At 37.0% G+C, this 22,018-nt stretch overlaps 1 protein-coding gene across 3 annotated transcripts in view; it reads right to left on the reverse strand.

Annotated features, from left to right (window-relative positions):
- Positions 1-22,018, reverse strand: part of SCML2 (Scm polycomb group protein like 2) — a 134,130-nt gene that overhangs the window by 39,902 nt on the left and 72,210 nt on the right. For all 3 annotated transcript variants that reach the window (XM_037822913.1, XM_037822912.1, XM_037822914.1), the window contains exons 9-11: positions 13,671-13,788; positions 11,703-11,906; positions 10,798-10,980 (exon numbers count right to left, since the gene is read on the reverse strand). In XM_037822913.1, coding sequence (XP_037678841.1) covers positions 10,798-10,980; positions 11,703-11,906; positions 13,671-13,788 — 505 coding nt within the window. The remainder of the gene's footprint in view (positions 1-10,797; positions 10,981-11,702; positions 11,907-13,670; positions 13,789-22,018) is intronic.

Below are 22,018 nucleotides of genomic sequence, written 5' to 3' on the forward strand. Positions count from 1 at the left end.
TATAATGCATAAGAGTGTCTGCCAGAGTGACCGCTAGACTCCATTTGGAATCTCTCAGCCACTGAAACTTTATTTCATTTCATTTTGCATCCCCCTTTTGCTCAAGAAGATATTCTCAATCCCACGATGATGGGTCCAGATTCATCCCCGGGAGTCATATCCTGCGTTGCCAGGGAGATTTACACCTCTGGGCGGTTCTGGCTTTTGATTAGCAAATTCGGGGTGCTGGACTCCAGATCCAAGAACAGCTACAGTTTTAACCAGCCCAAGACAGAAAGCAGATGGCAGCCTCTGTTTCAAACCTCCCCCAGGCAGGGGCAGAAGTGAGGATGATTGAGAGAGACTGTCTCGGGGCAGTGGGGGACAGGTTGCTGAAGGGCAGCTCTTCTTCTTCAAAAAAAAAAAGGGACAGGGAGTGGGGCAAGGCCAACTGATTTTTGACAAGGCTCCCAACTTCACTCAATTGGGAAAGAATAGTTTCTTCAACAAATGATGCTGGGAGAACTGAATATCCATATGTAAAAGAACGGAGGAAGACCTTTATCTCATAGCACATACAGAAATTAACTCAAAATGGATCAAAGACCTTAATATAAAAGCCAGGACTGTAAAATTCCTACAAGAAAATGTAGGAAAGCATTTTCAGAATCTTGTATTAGGCAATGGTTTCTTAGACTTTATACCCAGAATACAAGCAACAAAAGAAAAAAAATAGGTAAATGGGACCTCCTCAAAATCAAAAAATTTTGTGCAAAGGACTTTGTCATGAAAGTGAAGAGACAACCTACTCATTAGGAGAAAATATTTGAAAGCCACATATCCAATAAGAGTTTACTATCCAGAATATATAAAGCAATCGTACAACTCAACAAAAAGACAAACAACCTAATTTAAAAATTGGTAAATACCTGAAGAGACATTTCTCCATAGTGAATAGACATTTCTCCAAATGGCTAAAGAGCACAAGAAAAGATGCTCAACATCACCAGCTATTAGGGAAATATAAATCAAAACCACAAAGATACATCATTTCCCACCCATCAGAATGGCCATGATTAAAAAAACAAAAAATTACAAGTGTTGGAGAGGATGTGGAGAAACAGGAGTACCCAATCATTGCTGGTGGCAATGTAAAATGGTACAGCAGCTGTGGAAGACCATTTGACAGTTCCTCAGGAAGCTAAGTATAGAACTACCACATGACCCAGCAATCCCGCTACTAGGTATATACTCAGAAAAACTGAAAGCAGGGTCTCGAACAGATATTGCACACAGATGTTCACAGTGGCATTATTCACAATTGCCTAAAGATGGAAACAACCTAAGATTCCATCAACCAATGAACGGATAAACAAAATGTAGTACATACATACATAGGATGGACTATTATTCTGCTGTAAAAAGGAATGAAGTCCTAATGCATGTGACAACATGGATGAATCTAGAGGACATTATGCTGAAATAAGCCAGGCACAAAAGGACAAATATTGTATGACCTCAATGATATGAACTAATTATAATAAGGAAATTCATAGAGATAGACTATGGATTGTAAATTATAAGGGGAGAGATTGGAGGAGAGAATGGGGATCTGATGCTTAATTTGTACAGAATTTTTATTTAGGTTGAACGTAAAGGTTTGTAAATGGATGGTGGTCATGGTAGCACATTACTGTGCATGTAATTAATAGCGCTAAACTATATACGTGACTGTGGTTGAAAGGGGAAGTCTTGGGTCATTTATGTTACTAGTATAAAAGAAGATAAAACATGGGACTATATAACACAGTTTAAGACTGTTCTTTCATGAATTATAACAAATGTTATACAAGGTGTTAATAATAGGGTTGTAAATGGGAAAAATACACCTTATGTACTCTACAGACTATAATTAATAGTATTATTTCAATATTTTTTCATCAATTGTAAGAAAGCTACCACACTAATGCAAAGTGTCAACAACAGGGGAGTATATAGGAATGCTGCATTTTTTACATGACTTTCTGTAAATCTACAACTTCTCCAATTAAAAAATGATTTAAAAAACACCATTATTTTAAGTGAAAGAAACCAGGCATCAAGTACTACATATTGTATGATTACACTTATATAAAATGTCAATATAAATAAATAAATCTATAGAGACAGAAATAGATCAGTGGTTACGTAGGGCTGGGGTAGCACAGAGAGATTGAGAGGTGACTACTAAAGACTATGCGCAAAATACTATGGTCCTGAGGTGGGGCAAGATGGCAGACTGGTGAGCTGTATGTTTTAGTTACTCCTCCAGGAAAGTAGGTAAAAAGCCAGGAACTGCGTGGACTGGACACCACAGAGCAATCTGTCTTTGGGCATACTTCATACAACACTCATGAAAACATGGAACTGCTGAGATCAGCGAAATCTGTAAGTTTTTGCGGCCAGGGGACCCGCGCCCCTCCCTGCCAGGCTCAGTCCCGGGGGAGGAGGGGCTGTCAGCTCCGGGAAGGAGAAGGGAGAATTGCAGTAGCTGCTCTTATCGGAAACTCATTCTACTGATTCAAACTCCAGCCATAGATAGACTGAGACGAGACACCAGAGACTCTGAGAGCAGCCAGCCCAGCAGAGAGGAGACAGGCATAGAAAAAAAACAACACGAAAAACTCCAAAATAAAAGCAGAGGATTTTTGGAGTTCTGGTGAACACAGAAAGGGGAAGGGCGGAGATCAGGCCTTGAGGCGCATATGCAAATCCCGAAGCAAAGCTGATCTCTCTGCCCTGTGCACCTTTCCTTAATGGCCCTGGTTGCTTTGTCTATTAGCATTTCAATAACCCATTAGATCTCTAAGGAGGGCCTTTTTTTGTTTTGTTTTGTTTTGTTTTTTTTAAATCCTTTTTGCTTTTTCTAAAACAATTACTCTAAGAAGCTCAATACAGAAAGCTTCAAAGAATTGCAATTTGGGCACGTCAAGTCAAGAGCAGAACTAAGAGAGCTCTGAGACAAAAGGCAATAATCCAGTGGCTGAGAAAATTCACTAAACAACACAACTTCCCAAGAAAAGGGGGGTGTCCGCTCACAGCCACCATCCTGGTGGACAGGAAACACTCCTGCCCATCGCCAGCCCCATAGCCCAGAGCTGCCCCAGACAACCCAGTGTGACGGAAGTGCTTCAAATAACAGGCACACACCACAAAACTGGGCGTGGACATTAGCCTTCCCTGCAACCTCAGCTGAATGTCCCAGAGCTGGGAAGGTGGAGCAGTGTGAATTAACAGAGCACGATTCAGCCATCATTTGAGCAGACTGGGAGTCTCCCAACACAGCCCAGCAGCCCAGAACTGCCCTGTGGGGATGGCACTCACCTGTGACATAGCACAGTCATCCCTCAACAGAGGACCCGGGGTGCACAGCCTGGAAGAGGGGCCCACTTGCAAGTCTCAGGAGCCATACGCCAATACCAAAGACTTCTGGGTCAGTGGCAGAGACAAACTGTGGCAGGACTGAACTGAAGGATTAGACTATTGCAGCAGCTTTAAAACTCTAGGATCATCAGGGAGATTTGATTGTTAGGGCCACCCCCCCTCCCCGACTGCCCAGAAACACGCCCCACATACAGGGCAGGCAACACCAACTACACACGCAAGCTTGGTACACCAATTGGGCCCCACAAGACTCACTCCCCCACTCACCAAAAAGGCTAAGCAGGGGAGATCTGGCTTGTGGAGAACAGGTGGCTCGTGGACGCCACCTGCTGGTTAGTTAGAGAAAGTCTACTCCACGAAGCTGTAGATCTGATAAATTAGAGATAAGGACTTCAACTGGTCTACAAACCCTAAAAGAACCCTATCAAGTTCAGCAAATGCCACGAGGCCAAAAACAACAGAAAATTATAAAGCATATGAAAAAACCAGACGATATGGATAACCCAAGCCCAAGCACCCAAATCAAAGACCAGAAGAGACACAGCACCTAGAGCAGCTACTCAAAGAACTAAAGATGAACAATGAGACCCTAGTACGGGATATGAAGGAAATCAAGAAGACCCTAGAAGAGCATAAAGAAGACATTGCAAGACTAAATAAAAAAATGGATGATCTTATGGAAATTAAAGAAACTGTTGACCAAATTAAAAAGATTCTGGACACTCATAGTACAAGACTAGAGGAAGTTGAACAACGAATCAGTGACCTGGAAGATGACAGAATGGAAAATGAAAGCATAAAAGAAAGAATGGGGAAAAAAATTGAAAAACTCGAAATGGACCTCAGGGATATGATAGATAATATTAAACGTCCGAATATAAGACTCATTGGTGTCCCAGAAGGGGAAGAAAAGGGTAAAGGTCTAGGAAGAGTATTCAAAGAAATTATTGGGGAAAACTTCCCAAATCTTCTAAACAACATAAATACACAAATCATAAATGCTCAGCAAACTCCAAATAGAATAAATCCAAAAAAACCCACTCCGAGACATATACTGATCACACTGTCAAACATAGAAGAGAAGGAGCAAGTTCTGAAAGCAGCAAGAGAAAAGCAATTCACCACATACAAAGGAAACAGCATAAGACTAAGTAGTGACTACTCAGCAGCCACCATGGAGGCAAGAAGGCAGTGGCACGATATATTTAAAATTCTGAGTGAGAGGAATTTCCAGCCAAGAATACTTTATCCAGCAAAGCTCTCCTTCAAATTTGAGGGAGAGCTTAAATTTTTCACAGACAAAGAAATGCTGAGAGAATTTGCTAACAAGAGACCTGCCCTACTGGAGATACTCAAGGGAGCCCTACAGACAGAGAAACAAAGACAGGACAGAGAGACTTGGAGAAAGGTTCAGTACTAAAGAGATTCGGTATGGGTACAATAAAGGATATTAATAGAGAGAGGAAAAAATATGGCAAACTTAATCCAAAGGATAAGATGGCCGATTCAAGAAATGCCTTCACGGTTTTAACGTTGAATGTAAATGGATTAAACTCCCCAATTAAAAGATATAGATTCGCAGAATGCATGAAAAAAAATGAACCATCAATATGTTGCATACAAGAGACTCATCTTAGACACAGGGACACAAAGAAACTGAAAGTGAAAGGATGGAAAAAAATATTTCATGCAAGCTACAGCCAAAAGAAAGCAGGTGTAGCAATATTAATCTCAGATAAAATAGACTTCAAATGCAGGGATGTTTTGAGAGACAAAGAAGGCCACTACGTACTAATAAAAGGGGCAATTCAGCAAGAAGAAATAACAATCGTAAATGTCTATGCACCCAATCAAGGTGCCGCAAGATACATGAGAGAAACACTGGAAAAACTAAAGGAAGCAATTGATGTTTCCACAATAAATGTGGGAGACTTCAACACATCACTCTCTCCTATAGATAGATCAACCAGACAGAAGACCAATAAGGAAACTGAAAACCTAAACAATCTGATAAATGAATTAGATTTAACAGACATCTACAGGACATTACATCCCAAATCACCAGGATACACATACTTTTCTAGTGCTCACGGAACTTTCTCCAGAATAGATCATATGCTGGGACATAAAAGAAGCCTCAATAAATTTAAAAAGATTGAAATTATTCAAAGCACATTCTCTGACCACAATGGAATACAATTAGAAGTCAATAACCATCAGAGACTTAGAAAATTCACAAATATCTGGAGGTTAAACAACACACTCCTAAACAATCAGTGGGTTAAAGAAGAAATAGCAAGAGAAATTGCTAAATATATAGAGATGAATGAAAATGAGAACACAACATACCAAAACCTATGGGATGCAGCAAAAGCAGTGCTAAGGGGGAAATTTATAGCACTAAACGCATATATTAACAAGGAAGAAAGAGCCAAAATCAAAGAACTAATGGATCAACTGAAGAAGCTAGAAAATGAACAGCAAACCAATCCTAAACCAAGTACAAGAAAAGAAATAACAAGGATTAAAGCAGAAATAAATGACATAGAGAACAAAAAAAACAATAGAAAGGATAAATATCACCAAAAGTTGGTTCTTTGCGAAGATCAACAAGATTGACAAGCCCCTAGCTAGACTGACAAAATCAAAAAGAGAGAAGACCCATATAAAGAAAATAATGAATGAAAAAGGTGACATAACTGCAGATCCTGAAGAAATTAAAAAAATTATAAGAGGATATTATGAACAACTGTATGGCAACAAACTGGATAATGTAGAAGAAATGGACAATTTCCTGGAAACATATGAACAACCTAGACTGACCAGAGAAGAAACAGAAGACCTCAACCAACCCATCACAAGCAAAGAGATCCAATCAGTCATCAAAAATCTTCCCACAAATAAATGCCCAGGGCCAGATGGCTTCACAGGGGAATTCTACCAAACTTTCCAGAAAGAACTGACACCAATCTTACTCAAACTCTTTCAAAACATTGAAAAAAATGGAACACTACCTAACTCATTTTATGAAGCTAACATCAACCTAATACCAAAACCAGGCAAAGATGCTACAAAAAAGGAAAACTACCGGCCAATCTCCCTAATGAATATAGATGCAAAAATCCTCAACAAAATACTTGCAAATCGAATCCAAGACACATTAAAAAAATCATACACCATGACCAAGTGGGGTTCATTCCAGGCATGCAAGGATGGTTCAACATAAGAAAAACAATCAATGTATTACAACACATTAAAAACTCGAAAGGGAAAAATCAATTGATCATCTCAATAGATGCTGAAAAAGCATTTGACAAAATCCAACATCCCTTTTTGATAAGAACACTTCAAAAGGTAGGAATTGAAGGAAACTTCCTCAACATGATAAAGAGCATATATGAAAAACCCACAGCCAGCATAGTACTCAATGGTGAGAGACTGAAAGCCTTCCCTCTAAGATCAGGAACAAGACAAGGATGCCCGCTGTCACCACTGTTATTCAACATTGTGCTGGAAGTGCTAGCCAGGGCAATCCGGCAAGACAAAGAAATAAAAGGCATCCAAATTGGAAAAGAAGAAGTAAAACTGTCATTGTTTGCAGACGATATGATCTTATATCTAGAAAACCCTGAGAAATCAACGATACACCTACTAGAGCTAATAAACAAATTTAGCAAAGTAGCGGGATACAAGATTAATGCACATAAGTCAGTAATGTTTCTATATGCTAGAAATGAACAAACTGAAGAGACACTCAAGAAAAAGATACCATTTTCAATAGCAACTAAAAAAATCAAGTACCTAGGAATAAACTTAACCGAAGATGTAAAAGACCTATACAAAGAAAACTACATAACTCTACTAAAAGAAATAGAGGGGGACCTTAAAAGATGGAAAAATATTCCATGTTCATGGATAGGAAGGCTAAATGTCATTAAGATGTCAATTCTACCCAAACTCATCTACAGATTCAATGCAATCCCAATCAAAATTCCAACAACCTACTTTGCAGACTTGGAAAAGCTAGTTATCAAATTTATTTGGAAAGGGAAGATGCCTCGAATTGCTAAAGACACTCTAAAAAAGAAAAACGAAGTGGGAGGACTTACACTCCCTGACTTTGAAGCTTATTATAAAGCCACAGTTGCCAAAACAGCATGGTACTGGCACAAAGATAGACATATAGATCAATGGAATCGAATTGAGAATTCAGAGATAGACCCTCAGATCTATGGCCGACTGATCTTTGATAAGGCCCCCAAAGTCACCGAACTGAGCCATAATGGTCTTTTCAACAAATGGGGCTGGGAGAGTTGGATATCCATATCCAAAAGAATGAAAGAGGACCCCTACCTCACCCCCTACACAAAAATTAACTCAAAATGGACCAAAGATCTCAATATAAAAGAAAGTACCATAAAACTCCTAGAAGATAATGTAGGAAAACATCTTCAAGACCTTGTATTAGGAGGCCACTTCCTAGACTTTACACCCAAAGCACAAGCAACAAAAGAGAAAATAGATAAATGGGAACTCCTCAAGCTTAGAAGTTTCTGCACCTCAAAGGAATTTCTCAAAAAGGTAAAGAGGCAGCCAACTCAATGGGAAAAAATTTTTGGAAACCATGTATCTGACAAAAGACTGATATCTTGTATATACAAAGAAATCCTACAACTCAATGACAATAGTACAGACAGCCCAATTATAAAATGGGCAAAAGATATGAAAAGACAGTTCTCTGAAGAGGAAATACAAATGGCCAAGAAACACATGAAAAAATGTTCAGCTTCACTAGCTATTAGAGAGATGCAAATTAAGACCACAATGAGATACCATCTAACACCGGTTAGAATGGCTGCCATTAAACAAACAGGAAACTACAAATGCTGGAGGGGATGTGGAGAAATTGGAACTCTTATTCATTGTTGGTGGGACTGTATAATGGTTCAGCCACTCTGGAAGTCAGTCTGGCAGTTCCTTAGAAAACTAGATATAGAGCTACCATTCGATCCAGCGATTGCACTTCTCGGTATATACCCGGAAGATCGGAAAGCAGTGACACGAACAGATATCTGCACGCCAATGTTCATAGCAGCATTATTCACAATTGCCAAGAGATGGAAACAACCCAAATGTCCTTCAACAGATGAGTGGATAAATAAAATGTGGTATATACACACGATGGAATACTACGCGGCAGTAAGAAGGAACGATCTGGTGAAACATATGACAACATGGATGAACCTTGAAGACATAATGCTGAGCGAAATAAGCCAGGCACAAAAAGAGAAATATTATATGCTACCACTAATGTGAACTTTGAAAAATGTAAAACAAATGGTTTATAATGTAGAATGTAGGGGAACTAGCAGTAGAGAGCAATTAAGGAAGGGGGAACAATAATCCAAGAAGAACAGATAAGCTATTTAACGTTCTGGGGATGCCCAGAAATGACTATGGTCTGTTAATTTCTGATGGATGTAGTAGGAACAAGTTCACTGAAATGTTGCTATATTATGTAACTTTCTTGGGGTAAAGTAGGAACATGTTGGAAGTTAAGCAGTTATCTTAGGTTAGTTGTCTTTTTCTTACTCCCTTGTTATGGTCTCTTTGAAATGTTCTTTTATTGTATGTTTGTTTTCTTATTAACTTTTTTTTTCATACAGTTGATTTAAAAAAGAAGGGAAAGTTAAAAAAAAAAAAAAAAAAAAGACAAACAAGGAAAAAAAAAAAAAAGATGTAGTGCCCCCTTGAGGAGCCTGTGGAGAATGCAGGGGTATTCGCCTACCCCACCTCCATGGTTGCTAACATGACCACAGACATAGGGGACTGGTGGTTTGATGGGTTGAGCCCTCTACCATAAGTTTTACCCTTGGGAAGACGGTTGCTGCAAAGGAGAGGCTAGGCCTCCCTGTATTTGTGCCTAAGAGTCTCCTCCTGAATGCCTCTTTGTTGCTCAGATGTGGCCCTCTCTCTCTGGCTAAGCCAACTTGAAAGGTGAAATCACTGCCCTCCCCCCTACGTGGGATCAGACACCCAGGGAAGTGAATCTCCCTGGCAACGTGGAATATGACTCCCGGGGAGGAATGCAGACCCGGCATCGTGGGATGGAGAACATCTTCTTGACCAAAAGGGGGATGTGAAAGGAAATGAAATAAGCTTCAGTGGCAGAGAGATTCCAAAACAAGCCGAGAGATCACTCTGGTGGGCACTCTTACGCACACTTTAGACAACCTTTTTTTGGTTCTAAAGAATTGGGGTAGGTGGTGGTGGATACCTGAAACTATTAAACTACAACCCAGAACCCATGAATCTCGAAGACCGTTGTATAAAAATGTAGCTTATGAGGGGTGACAGCGGGATTGGGAATGCCATAAGGACCAAACTCCACTTTGTCTAGTTTATGGATGGATGTGTAGAAAAGTAGGGGAAGCAAACAAACAGACAAAGGTACCCAGTGTTCTTTTTTACTTCAATTGCTCTTTTTCACTCTAATTATTATTCTTGTTATTTTTGTGTGTGTGCTAATGAAGGTGTCAGGGATTGATTTAGGTGATGAATGTACAACTATGTAATGGTACTGTAAACAATTGAAAGTACAATTTGTTTTGTATGACTGCGTGGTATGTGAATATATCTCAATAAAATGATGATTAAAAAAAAAAGACTATGCGGTTTTTCTTTTTGGAATAATGAAAATGTTCTAAAATTGATTGTGGTGATGAATGTACAGCTCTGCGATTACACTAAAAGCCCCTGATTATACACTTTGGATGGACTGTACAGTATGTGAATGTATCTCAATAAAACTGCTTTAACAACAACAAAAAATAAAAACAAAAAACAAAAAAACAAAAAAACCAATCCATAGAGCTTTTTTGCTTCAGAGACCAGAAGCAAGAAACCTACTTTTGGTTTTGTAGGACTACCCCCTACACCTACCCTCTTATCAGTTTGGGGTTCTTGTGGAAGAAAGGCGATCATGGCTCAAGTGTTAAATTTGAGATCACTCATGAGTCACCACTATCGATGACTGCAACAAAAATATTTATCTTTCTAGCCATTGGGCTCAAAATGCTTTGTTAACTTCTAAGATTATAAAGGTCAGCACCTTTAAAGTCATACTTCAATAGAAGATATGTAACTTTTATCCAGTCATAAAGAAACCAAACCTATTGGTTTTGATTCTTAAGTTCATTATGAATACAAAAAGCAATTATTATCCCATTTTGAATGAAAACACTCTATATTACATATTTCTAATTAATTTATTGTGACTCAAATGTTTACATTGAGGAGGACACAAGAAGAACTCTGAACTTCACAAGATTCTCAAGTTAATTATGAAATTTAATATAAAATAGAGCTTAGTATAAAATTTACATTTTCTCTCACCTGATTTATTTTTACCATGCTCTGCAGGGCTAGAAGTATTAGCCTTGTAAGAATTAAAAGGCTGGCTACTCAAAAGGTTATCACACTGCAGGCTGTGGCAGAAGATCTCGAGAAAGCGAAGAACAAATGATGCACTATTCACTGGGGGGAGCTGGACAGAATGATTCTCCCCATCAAAGGAGGCTATTGGGACAAAAAGATGATGTCAAACTCACCTCAGAGAAAGGTAAGAAATACACTAAAAAAAGCCCTGAGTCTATAAAATGTATTAAAGTTTAATTTATGGTTTGTAATTCATATAGGAATAATATTAAACTATAAAATTATGCTCCATTCAGACACAATAACCTATATTATAAATGCATTCTCATTTTTAAATATTCATAAAATAAACAACTGATCTATAATAACCCTTTTATTCCAAACATTCCATGGGTACAAATGTTGTGATATCTGTTCACACAATCATGGAAACCAGCTGTATCCTCTTAATGATTTCTTGAGTCACAATTTTATTTAGTTTCTTACTGATCAGTCTGTTTTCTATAAAAATTTAAAAGTACTATCAAACAAGGTACTTTATCTGTAGTGAGCTTAACACAGCATGTAAAAAGAAATATCTTTTCCCTTTACCTCAATTAAGAGAAGTACTCTGGCATCAATTCTCTGTTTTGAAAGTAAAGTTAAACTTTCCAAACCAGGTTAAAAGTTTATATATTATGTTTAAAATTATAAATATATTTCATAGCTATTATATCAATATAATAAATATTATCCTGTTTTAAATGGCTAATAGGATATAAATATTATTTAAAGGATAGTCTACATATTGTAAAATCCTTGCCTTCTAGAAACCTAAAATCAAATTTGGAAAAGAAGCTCAATAAAGGATTAGATGAGTATACCAGTTATTACTTCTCCTCCACGATTATCTGGTTTAAGGAATCCAAAAACAATCTTAGTTTGAAGGGCACAATCCACACAGGCTTGTATGGTCCGCCGGAGCACCACATTCACAGGACTTGGGCCAAAGTGGTCAGGCAGTTGCTGGATTTTCTTCTGATCCAGGTAAGGGCCAGGGTTTCCATGTTTGTTTACATAGACACAGACTTGGAGGAAAATGTGAATACATATATAATAAACAATGAGATTTGTTATGTCCCACTAGCCACTTCACTCACTCAAAGAAATTCTAAATATAGTTACAAGAAACTCTAAATATAGTTACTATCAATGATCATTTCTGCTACCCAAAAATGTGTGTAAAAATACTTTCACATTTGTGTAAAGCTATTAAACATACAAAGAAATAATCAAAATCCTTATTCAATTTTCTAGAGTTTTGCCCAAAATGATCACACTAAAAACTATAGTTTTAGTAGCATACAAAACAACTCTTCATACATTCCCATATATATAAATGGCATAAAGGTAGATCAGTATTTTCATCTTTATGAGAATTTTTTTCAAAACTGGTCATGTTTGGACATCTCTTTTGGACTGAATTTATTTTAAATCACCAATATTACACTTTAATTGTATTTTCTAAAGCCACCAAATAAGGTAAATGTCACAATAAGTTCTAACAACACAGACAAATGTATTTCATTAATTTTAAGAAACTAAACATGTTCTTTCTATACATGCTGAGGTTTGCTGAAGATACTAAAAAAAATAAAATAAACTCTTTCCTTAGTATAATAAAAACATATTATATAGAGAAGAAAATCATCTATAATCACAGAAATATAAAGATTCAATAATTTTTCTTCATTGACAATCAAATGCCAATCAACATACATCGCAACAGCAGGATGATACATTACTAAAGATAAAATATATTGCCCCCCCCAAAAATCAAGGAGTACATTATTTTTATCTATTACTTAATTTATATTGCAAATTTTCATATATACAGTCTATATTTAGTATAATAAAATATCATTAATCTCACTTTTGCTTTGTTGAAATACATAATAATTCAACATTGTGGCAATAGCCAGAAGAAGGATGTACTCTGACACAGAAATGGAAAAGACATTAAAAACTTAACCTGTGGTGCTAATATCATCAACAAATTTCTACTGAACAGAAATGAAGCTAAACAAGGATTTCAATATTTTATCTTCTCTGCATTTTACTCATTTAGCTAAGTCTCTCCTGCTCGTGGATTAAAAATCAGAAATAATAAACTGACAAAATGAGGTATGTAACAATAATTTTTTCTTTTGAGTGATTTTTATTTTAATAAAATTTAATTATAATTTCTCCTTAGGAATGAAAAACCAAGGGAGCAAAAGAGTATAAAGGAGATAATTAGGATCTGGGAGAGGAAACAACAGAACTTCCTTTTTAAAAATAGGAAAAGAATAAGGAAATATGCAGGAGGTGATGAATAAAGAGGATTTATTTGTCTGGGTCCACGTCATTACAAACTCTGCAACAGCAGAGAACAATTTAAAGTCACCATGCCCCTTGAAAGACAAGGACCTTGTCAAGAAAAGATACTTTTAAAAAGTATTTTTAAAAATTTTGAGGTAGTCTTCAAAACACATAGAATACAAAAAGACAAAATAAATTGTGAAGTAAGATAAAGGGAAGACAAGAATATATTTGACAATTAAGTAAATTTTATAAATATGAACTTTAAGGACTCTGAATTTTCAAATGAATCATGTATTTAAACACACTGTTTCACCCGAGTATCAACTTGAATAATCAAAATTTCAAAAAAAACTTCAGCGTGAAAATGCTAGTGCTTAGTAGTATCATCTTTCTTCCCTCTTATTTTATTTCTAGGACTTCAAAGACACTGAAAAGAATACAGAATAAAAGATTAGTAATTTTATACTCTTTAAAAAATACTAAGTTACCTGTAGACATCACTATTTTAGTTGACCCAGGAATGGCATCATATGGAATGCCACGGCCTCTGGTCAGCGAAGATAAAGAAGCTGTAGATGTAGAACACAGAGCAGGAAGAATTTTTTCCTGTTTTTAAAAAAAGCACACAAGCATACATTATCCTTTAAAAATTTTCTAGGTAAGGAAGTCAGAAAATTATTTGCATTGTTGGTTCGTAAAATTATCAGTTATCAGAAGTCCTCAGGGTTGAAAATCCCTGTGTGTGTCATGTCCTGGAGTACTTTCCATACAGCACTCCTCAGAGAGGCCTGGGCACTGTCCACGTGGGGAAGGAAGAGGCCAAGAGGCTGGCATTTCCAGCCTGACCCCTGCTCCAACTGATCACACCCTTAACCAAAACAGTTCACTCTGTAAAACAGATTCCCTGTAAGATGAGTTCTTTCACACTGCAAAAAAAAAGTCTGTGTATCTCTAATTCAGAGCAATACAACCAATGAAAAACAACAAGGCAGAGGACAGGGCTTGTCTTTAGAAAGCAATCACTCATCCAAGTCTTCATTGTATCTAGCCTATATTTCTCCATATTACATACAAGAATTTTGATAAAATTACTGCTTTGAACTGTCATTTGGGTTCACAGTATCCTAGTAAATCATGTCAAATTACAATTACTGTGTTGATATAAACTTGTTCTTTTTGTATTTTAAAAATCTGAAATCTAATTACTGTCACTTGAGACCTATGAAGATAGTATGTCTGCATTAAGACTGCAAATGAAACAAAGTACACTTATTTAGAAAACGTGCTTCTACATTTCCATAACCTTTAAGGAGAGAAGAAAATAAGAGTTGACAAAAGAGAGACTCTATTACAAGAATAATTCTTACTCCAATGTAAAGACTTTCCAAATAAATGATGAACATGGCAATACTGAAATGGGGATATAGGTAACTGTATGAATGTCTTTTTGTGATGAAATAAATAATGAATCCAAAGAAGATGAAGGTGGACTAAAATGCTTCCTTGTTAAAGTTTGTTTTAAAAATAGTTACAGCCCCTAATCCCTACCCTCACCCCCAAGCAATGTTTTCAAAAAGATCTCTTCCAAGTTATCAAATTAAAGTAGGAATTATTTTAAATTAAGGCGTCAAAAGAAACTATTTGGACTTTTCTTATCTCTTAACAATTATACCAACTAATCATAAAGATCTTTTTCAGCAGCTGGAAAATCTGCATGAAACATAAGCATCAATGACATCTTCGTCATTTAAACTCAAATATTATTTATTTCACTCTAAACTGTCATTAACTTTTCTTAATTTTATATAGTGTATTTTAAATTAAACATTTTTATGTTAATTTACATTAGAATAATGTATCTTATTTTTCAATAATATAATTTTAAACTTTAAATGTATTAAATATTTAGTTTTATTGACTTATTATTTTATAAATTTTGAATGTTTTAAAAATAAAAATACCAATATTAATGTAAGTACCCTTCAATAGAAACTGGTATTGTTATTTTGCTCCATATAGCAAACATTAGTTGAAACAAAACAGTGTTACAGGTATTGATTGAAATCAGATGACTGAACTCAGAAGTGTTTAAGGTATTATTGCTGAAATTTAATTTGTTCCACAAAGATCTGAGAAGATTCGGGTTTGTCCACTTATTTTCAATCTACCTATGTCTGTATATTTAGAGTGCATCACTTGTAAACGCATATATTTGGGTCTTTTTTAAAAATCTATTTTGATCATCTCTGGCTTTTAATTGGAAAGTTTAGTCCATGAACTTTTTTTTTTTTTTTTTTTATATCATCATTTTATTGAGATATATTCACATACCACGCAGTCATACAAAACAAATTGTACTTTCGATTGTTTACAGTACCATTACATAGTTGTACATTCATCACCTAAATCAATCCCTGACACCTTCATTAGCACACACACAAAAATAACAAGAATAATAATTAGAGTGAAAAAGAGCAATTGAAGTAAAAAAGAACACTAGGTACCTTTGTCTGTTTGTTTGCTTCCCCTACTTTTCTACACATCGATCCATAAACTAGACAAAGTGGAGTTTGGTCCTTATGGCATTCCCAATCCCACTGTCACCCCTCATAAGCTACATTTTTATACAACTGTCTTCGAGATTCATGGGTTCTGGGTTGTAGTTTAATAGTTTCAGGTATCCACCACCAGCTACCCCAATTCTTTAGAACCTAAAAAGGTTGTCTAAAGTGTGCGTAAGAGTGCCCACCAGAGTGATCTCTCGGCTCGTTTTGGAATCTCTCTGCCACTGAAGCTTATTTCATTTCCTTTCACATCCCCCTTTTGGTCAAGAAGATGTTCTCCATCCCACGATGCCGGGTCTACATTCCTCCCCGGGAGTCATATTCCACGTTGCCAGGGAGATTCACTTCCCTGGGTGTCTGATCCCACGTAGGGGGGAGGGCAGTGATTTCACCTTTCAAGTTGGCTTAGCCAGAGAGAGAGGGCCACATCTGAGCAACAAAGAGGCATTCAGGAGGAGACTCTTAGGCACAAATACTGGGAGGCCTAGCCTCTCCTTTGCAGCAACCGTCTTCCCAAGGGTAAAACTTATGGTAGAGGGCTCAACCCATCAAACCACCAGTCCCCTATGTCTGTGGTCATGTTAGCAACCATGGAGGTGGGGTAGGCGAATACCCCTGCATTCTCCACAGGCTCCTCAAGGGGGCACTACATCGTTTTTTTTTTTGTTTTTTTTTTTTTTTTTCCCTTGTTTGTCTTTTTTCTTTTTTTTTTTTTTTTAACTTTCCCTTCTTTTTTCAAATCAACTGTATGAAAAAAAAAGTTAAAAAGAAAACAAACATACAATAAAAGAACATTTCAAAGAGACCATAGCAAGGGAGTAAGAAAAAGACAACTAAACTAAGATAACTGCTTAACTTCCAACATGTTCCTACTTTACCCCAAGAAAGTTACATACTATAGCAACATTTCAGTGAACTTGTTCCTACTACATCCATCAGAAATTAACAGACCATAGTCACCTCTGGGCATCCCCAGAACGTCAAACAGCTTATCTGTTCTTCTTGGATTATTGTTCCCCCTTCCTTAATTGCTCTCTACTGCTAGTTCCCCTACATTCTACATTATAAACCATTTGTTTTACATTTTTCAAAGTTCACATTAGTGGTAGCATATAATATTTCTCTTTTTGTGCCTGGCTTATTTCGCTCAGCATTATGTCTTCAAGGTTCATCCATGTTGTCATATGTTTCACCAGATCATTCCTTCTTACTGCCGCGTAGTATTCCATCGTGTGTATATACCACATTTTATTTATCCACTCATCTGTTGATGGACATTTGGGTTGTTTCCATCTCTTGGCAATTGTGAATAATGCTGCTATGAACATTGGCGTGCAGATATCTGTTCGTGTCACTGCTTTCCGATCTTCCGGGTATATCCCGAGAAGTGCAATCGCTGGATCGAATGGTAGCTCTATCTCTAGTTTTCTAAGGAACTGCCAGACTGACTTCCAGAGTGGCTGAACCATTATACAGTCCCACCAACAATGAATAAGAGTTCCAATTTCTCCACATCCCCTCCAGCATTTGTAGTTTCCTGTTTGTTTAATGGCAGCCATTCTAACCGGTGTTAGATGGTATCTCATTGTGGTCTTAATTTGCATCTCTCTAATAGCTAGTGAAGCTGAACATTTTTTCATGTGTTTCTTGGCCATTTGTATTTCCTCTTCAGAGAACTGTCTTTTCATATCTTTTGCCCATTTTATAATTGGGCTGTCTGTACTATTGTCATTGAGTTGTAGGATTTCTTTGTATATGCAAGATATCAGTCTTTTGTCAGATACATGGTTTCCAAAAATTTTTTCCCATTGAGTTGGCTGCCTCTTTACCTTTTTGAGAAATTCCTTTGAGGTGCAGAAACTTCTAAGCTTGAGGAGTTCCCATTTATCTATTTTCTCTTTTGTTGCTTGTGCTTTGGGTGTAAAGTCTAGGAAGTGGCCTCCTAATACAAGGTCTTGAAGATGTTTTCCTACATTATCTTCTAGGAGTTTAATGGTACTTTCTTTTATATTGAGATCTTTGGTCCATTTTGAGTTAATTTTTGTGTAGGGGGTGAGGTAGGGGTCCTCTTTCATTCTTTTGGATATGGATATCCAACTCTCCCAGCCCCATTTGTTGAAAAGACCATTATGGCTCAGTTCGGTGACTTTGGGGGCCTTATCAAAGATCAGTCGGCCATAGATCTGAGGGTCTATCTCTGAATTCTCAATTCGATTCCATTGATCTATATGTCTGTCTTTGTGCCAGTACCATGCTGTTTTGGCAACTGTGGCTTTATAATAAGCTTCAAAGTCAGGGAGTGTAAGTCCTCCCACTTCGTTTTTCTTTTTTAAAGTGTCTTTAGCAATTCGAGGCATCTTCCCTTTCCAAATAAATTTGATAACTAGCTTTTCCAAGTCTGCAAAGTAGGTTGTTGGAATTTTGATTGGGATTGCATTGAATCTGTAGATGAGTTTGGGTAGAATTGACATCTTAATGACATTTAGCCTTCCTATCCATGAACATGGAATATTTTTCCATCTTTTAAGGTCCCCTTCTATTTCTTTTAGTAGAGTTATGTAGTTTTCTTTGTATAGGTCTTTTACATCTTTGGTTAAGTTTATTCGTAGGTACTTGATTTTTTTAGTTGCTATTGAAAATGGTATCTTTTTCTTGAGTGTCTCTTCAGTTTGTTCATTTCTAGCATATAGAAACATTACTGACTTATGTGCATTAATCTTGTATCCCGCTACTTTGCTAAATTTGTTTATTAGCTCTAGTAGGTGTATCGTCGATTTCTCAGGGTTTTCTAGATATAAGATCATATCATCTGCAAACAATGACAGTTTTACTTCTTCTTTTCCAATTTGGATGCCTTTTATTTCTTTGTCTTGCCGGATTGCCCTGGCTAGCACTTCCAGCACAATGTTGAATAACAGTGGTGACAGCGGGCATCCTTGTCTTGTTCCTGATCTTAGAGGGAAGGCTTTCAGTCTCTCACCATTGAGTACTATGCTGGCTGTGGGTTTTTCATATATGCTCTTTATCATGTTGAGGAAGTTTCCTTCAATTCCTACCTTTTGAAGTGTTTTTATCAAAAATGGATGTTGGATTTTGTCAAATGCTTTTTCAGCATCTATTGAGATGATCAATTGATTTTTCCCTTTCGAGTTTTTAATGTGTTGTAATACATTGATTGTTTTTCTTATGTTGAACCATCCTTGCATGCCTGGAATGAACCCCACTTGGTCATGGTGTATGATTTTTTTAATGTGTCTTTGGATTCGATTTGCAAGTATTTTGTTGAGGATTTTTGCATCTATATTCATTAGGGAGATTGGCCGGTAGTTTTCCTTTTTTGTAGCATCTTTGCCTGGTTTTGGTATTAGATTGATGTTAGCTTCATAAAATGAATTAGGTAGTGTTCCATTTTTTTCAATGTTTTGAAAGAGTTTGAGTAAGATTGGTGTCAGTTCTTTCTGGAAAGTTTGGTAGAATTCCCCTATGAAGCCATCTGGCCCTGGGCATTTATTTGTGGGAAGATTTTTGATGACTGATTGGATCTCTTTGCTTGTGATGGGTTGGTTGAGGTCTTCTATTTCTTCTCTGGTCAGTCTAGGTTGTTCATATGTTTCCAGGAAATTGTCCATTTCTTCTACATTGTCCAGTTTGTTGCCATACAGTTCTTCATAATATCCTCTTATAATTTTTTTAATTTCTTCAGGATCTGCAGTTGTCACCTTTTTCATTCATTATTTTGTTTATATGGGTCTTCTCTCTTTTTGATTTTGTCAGTCTAGCTAGGGGCTTGTCAATCTTGTTGATCTTCTCAAAGAACCAACTTTTGGTGATATTTATCCTTTCTATTGTTTTTTTGTTCTCTATGTCATTTATTTCTGCTTTAATCCTTGTTATTTCTTTTCGTCTACTTGGTTTAGGATTGGTTTGCTGTTCATTTTCTAGCTTCTTCAGTTGATCCATTAGTTCTTTGATTTTGGCTCTTTCTTCCTTTTTAATATATGCGTTTAGTGCTATAAATTTCCCCCTTAGCACTGCTTTTGCTGCATCCCATAGGTTTTGGTATGTTGTGTTCTCATTTTCATTCGTCTCTATATATTTAGCAATTTCTCTTGCTATTTCTTCTTTAACCCACTGATTGTTTAGGAGTGTGTTGTTTAACCTCCAGGTATTTGTGAATTTTCTAAGTCTCTGATGGTTATTGACTTCTAATTGTATTCCATTGTGGTCAGAGAATGTGCTTTGAATAATTTCAATCTTTTTAAATTTATTGAGGCTTCTTTTATGTCCCAGCATATGATCTATTCTGGAGAAAGTTCCGTGAGCACTAGAAAAGTATGTGTATCCTGGTGATTTGGGATGTAATGTCCTGTAGATGTCTGTTAAATCTAATTCATTTATCAGATTGTTTAGGTTTTCAATTTCCTTATTGGTCTTCTGTCTGGTTGATCTATCTATAGGAGAGAGTGATGTGTTGAAGTCTCCCACAATTATTGTGGAAACATCAATTGCTTCCTTTAGTTTTGCCAATGTTTCTCTCATGTATTTTGTGGCACCTTGATTGGGTGCATAGACATTTACGATTGTTATTTCTTCTTGCTGAATTGCCCCTTTTATTAGTATGTAGTGGCCTTCTTTGTCTCTCAAAACATCCCTGCATTTGAAGTCTATTTTATCTGAGATTAATATTGCTACACCTGCTTTCTTTTGGCTGTAGCTTGCATGAAATATTTTTTTCCATCCTTTCACTTTCAGTTTCTTTGTGTCCCTGTGTCTAAGATGAGTCTCTTGTATGCAACATATTGATGGTTCATTTTTTTTGATCCATTCTGCGAATCTATATCTTTTAATTGGGGAGTTTAATCCATTTACATTCAACGTTAAAACCGTGAAGGCATTTCTTGAATCGGCCATCTTATCCTTTGGATTATGTTTGCCATATTTTTCCCTCTCTCTATTAATATCCTTTATTGTACCCATACCGAATCTCTTTAGTACTGAACCTTTCTCCAAGTCTCTCTGTCCTGTCTTTGTTTCTCTGTCTGTAGGGCTCCCTTTAGTATCTCCAGTAGGGCAGGTCTCTTGTTAGCAAATTCTCTCAGCATTTCTTTGTCTGTGAAAAATTTCAGCTCTCCCTCAAATCTGAAGGAGAGCTTTGCTGGATAAAGTATTCTTGGCTGGAAATGTTTCTCACTCAGAATTTTAAATATATCGTGCCACTGCCTTCTCGCCTCCATGGTGGCTGCTGAGTAGTCACTACTTAGTCTTATGCTGTTTCCTTTGTATGTGGTGAATTGCTTTTCTCTTGCTGCTTTCAGAACTTGCTCCTTCTCTTCTGTGTTTGACAGTGTGATCAGTATATGTCTCGGAGTGGGTTTATTTGGATTTATTCTATTTGGAGTTCGCTGAGCATTTAAGATTTGTGTATTTATGTTGTTTAGAAGATTTGGGAAGTTTTCCCCAACAATTTCTTTGAATACTCTTCCTAGACCTTTACCCTTTTCTTCCCCTTCTGGGACACCAATGAGTCTTATATTCGGACGTTTCATATTATCTATCATATCCCTGAGGTCCATTTCGAGTTTTTCAATTTTTTTCCCCATTCTTTCTTTTATGTTTTCATTTTCCATTCTGTCATCTTCCAGGTCACTGATTCGTTGTTCAACTTCCTCTAGTCTTGTACTATGAGTGTCCAGAATCTTTTTAATTTGGTCAACAGTTTCTTTAATTTCCATAAGATCATCCATTTTTTTATTTAGTCTTGCAATGTCTTCTTTATGCTCTTCTAGGGTCTTCTTGATTTCCTTCATATCCCGTACTAGGGTCTCATTGTTCATCTTTAGTTCTTTGAGTAGCTGCTCTAGGTGTGTCTCTTCTGGTCTTTTGATTTGGGTGCTTGGGCTTGGGTTATCCATATCGTCTGGTTTTTTCATATGCTTTATAATTTTCTGTTGTTTTTGGCCTCGTGGCATTTGCTGACCTTGATAGGGTTCTTTTAGGGTTTGTAGACCAGTTGAAGTCCTTATCTCTAATTTATCAGATCTACAGCTTCGTGGAGTACACTTTCTCTAACTAACCAGCAGGTGGTGTCCACGAGCCACCTGTTCTCCACAAGCCAGATCTCCCCTGCTTAGCCTTTTTGGTGAGTGGGGGAGTGAGTCTTGTGGGGCCCAATTGGTGTCCCAAGCTTGCGTGTGTAGTTGGTGTTGCCTGCCCTGTATGTGGGGCGTGTTTCTGGGCAGTCGGGGAGGGGGGGTGGCCCTAACAATCAAATC

This window comes from Choloepus didactylus, chromosome Y, assembly GCF_015220235.1.
Source record: "Choloepus didactylus isolate mChoDid1 chromosome Y, mChoDid1.pri, whole genome shotgun sequence".
Classification (NCBI taxonomy): Eukaryota; Metazoa; Chordata; class Mammalia; order Pilosa; family Megalonychidae; genus Choloepus; species Choloepus didactylus.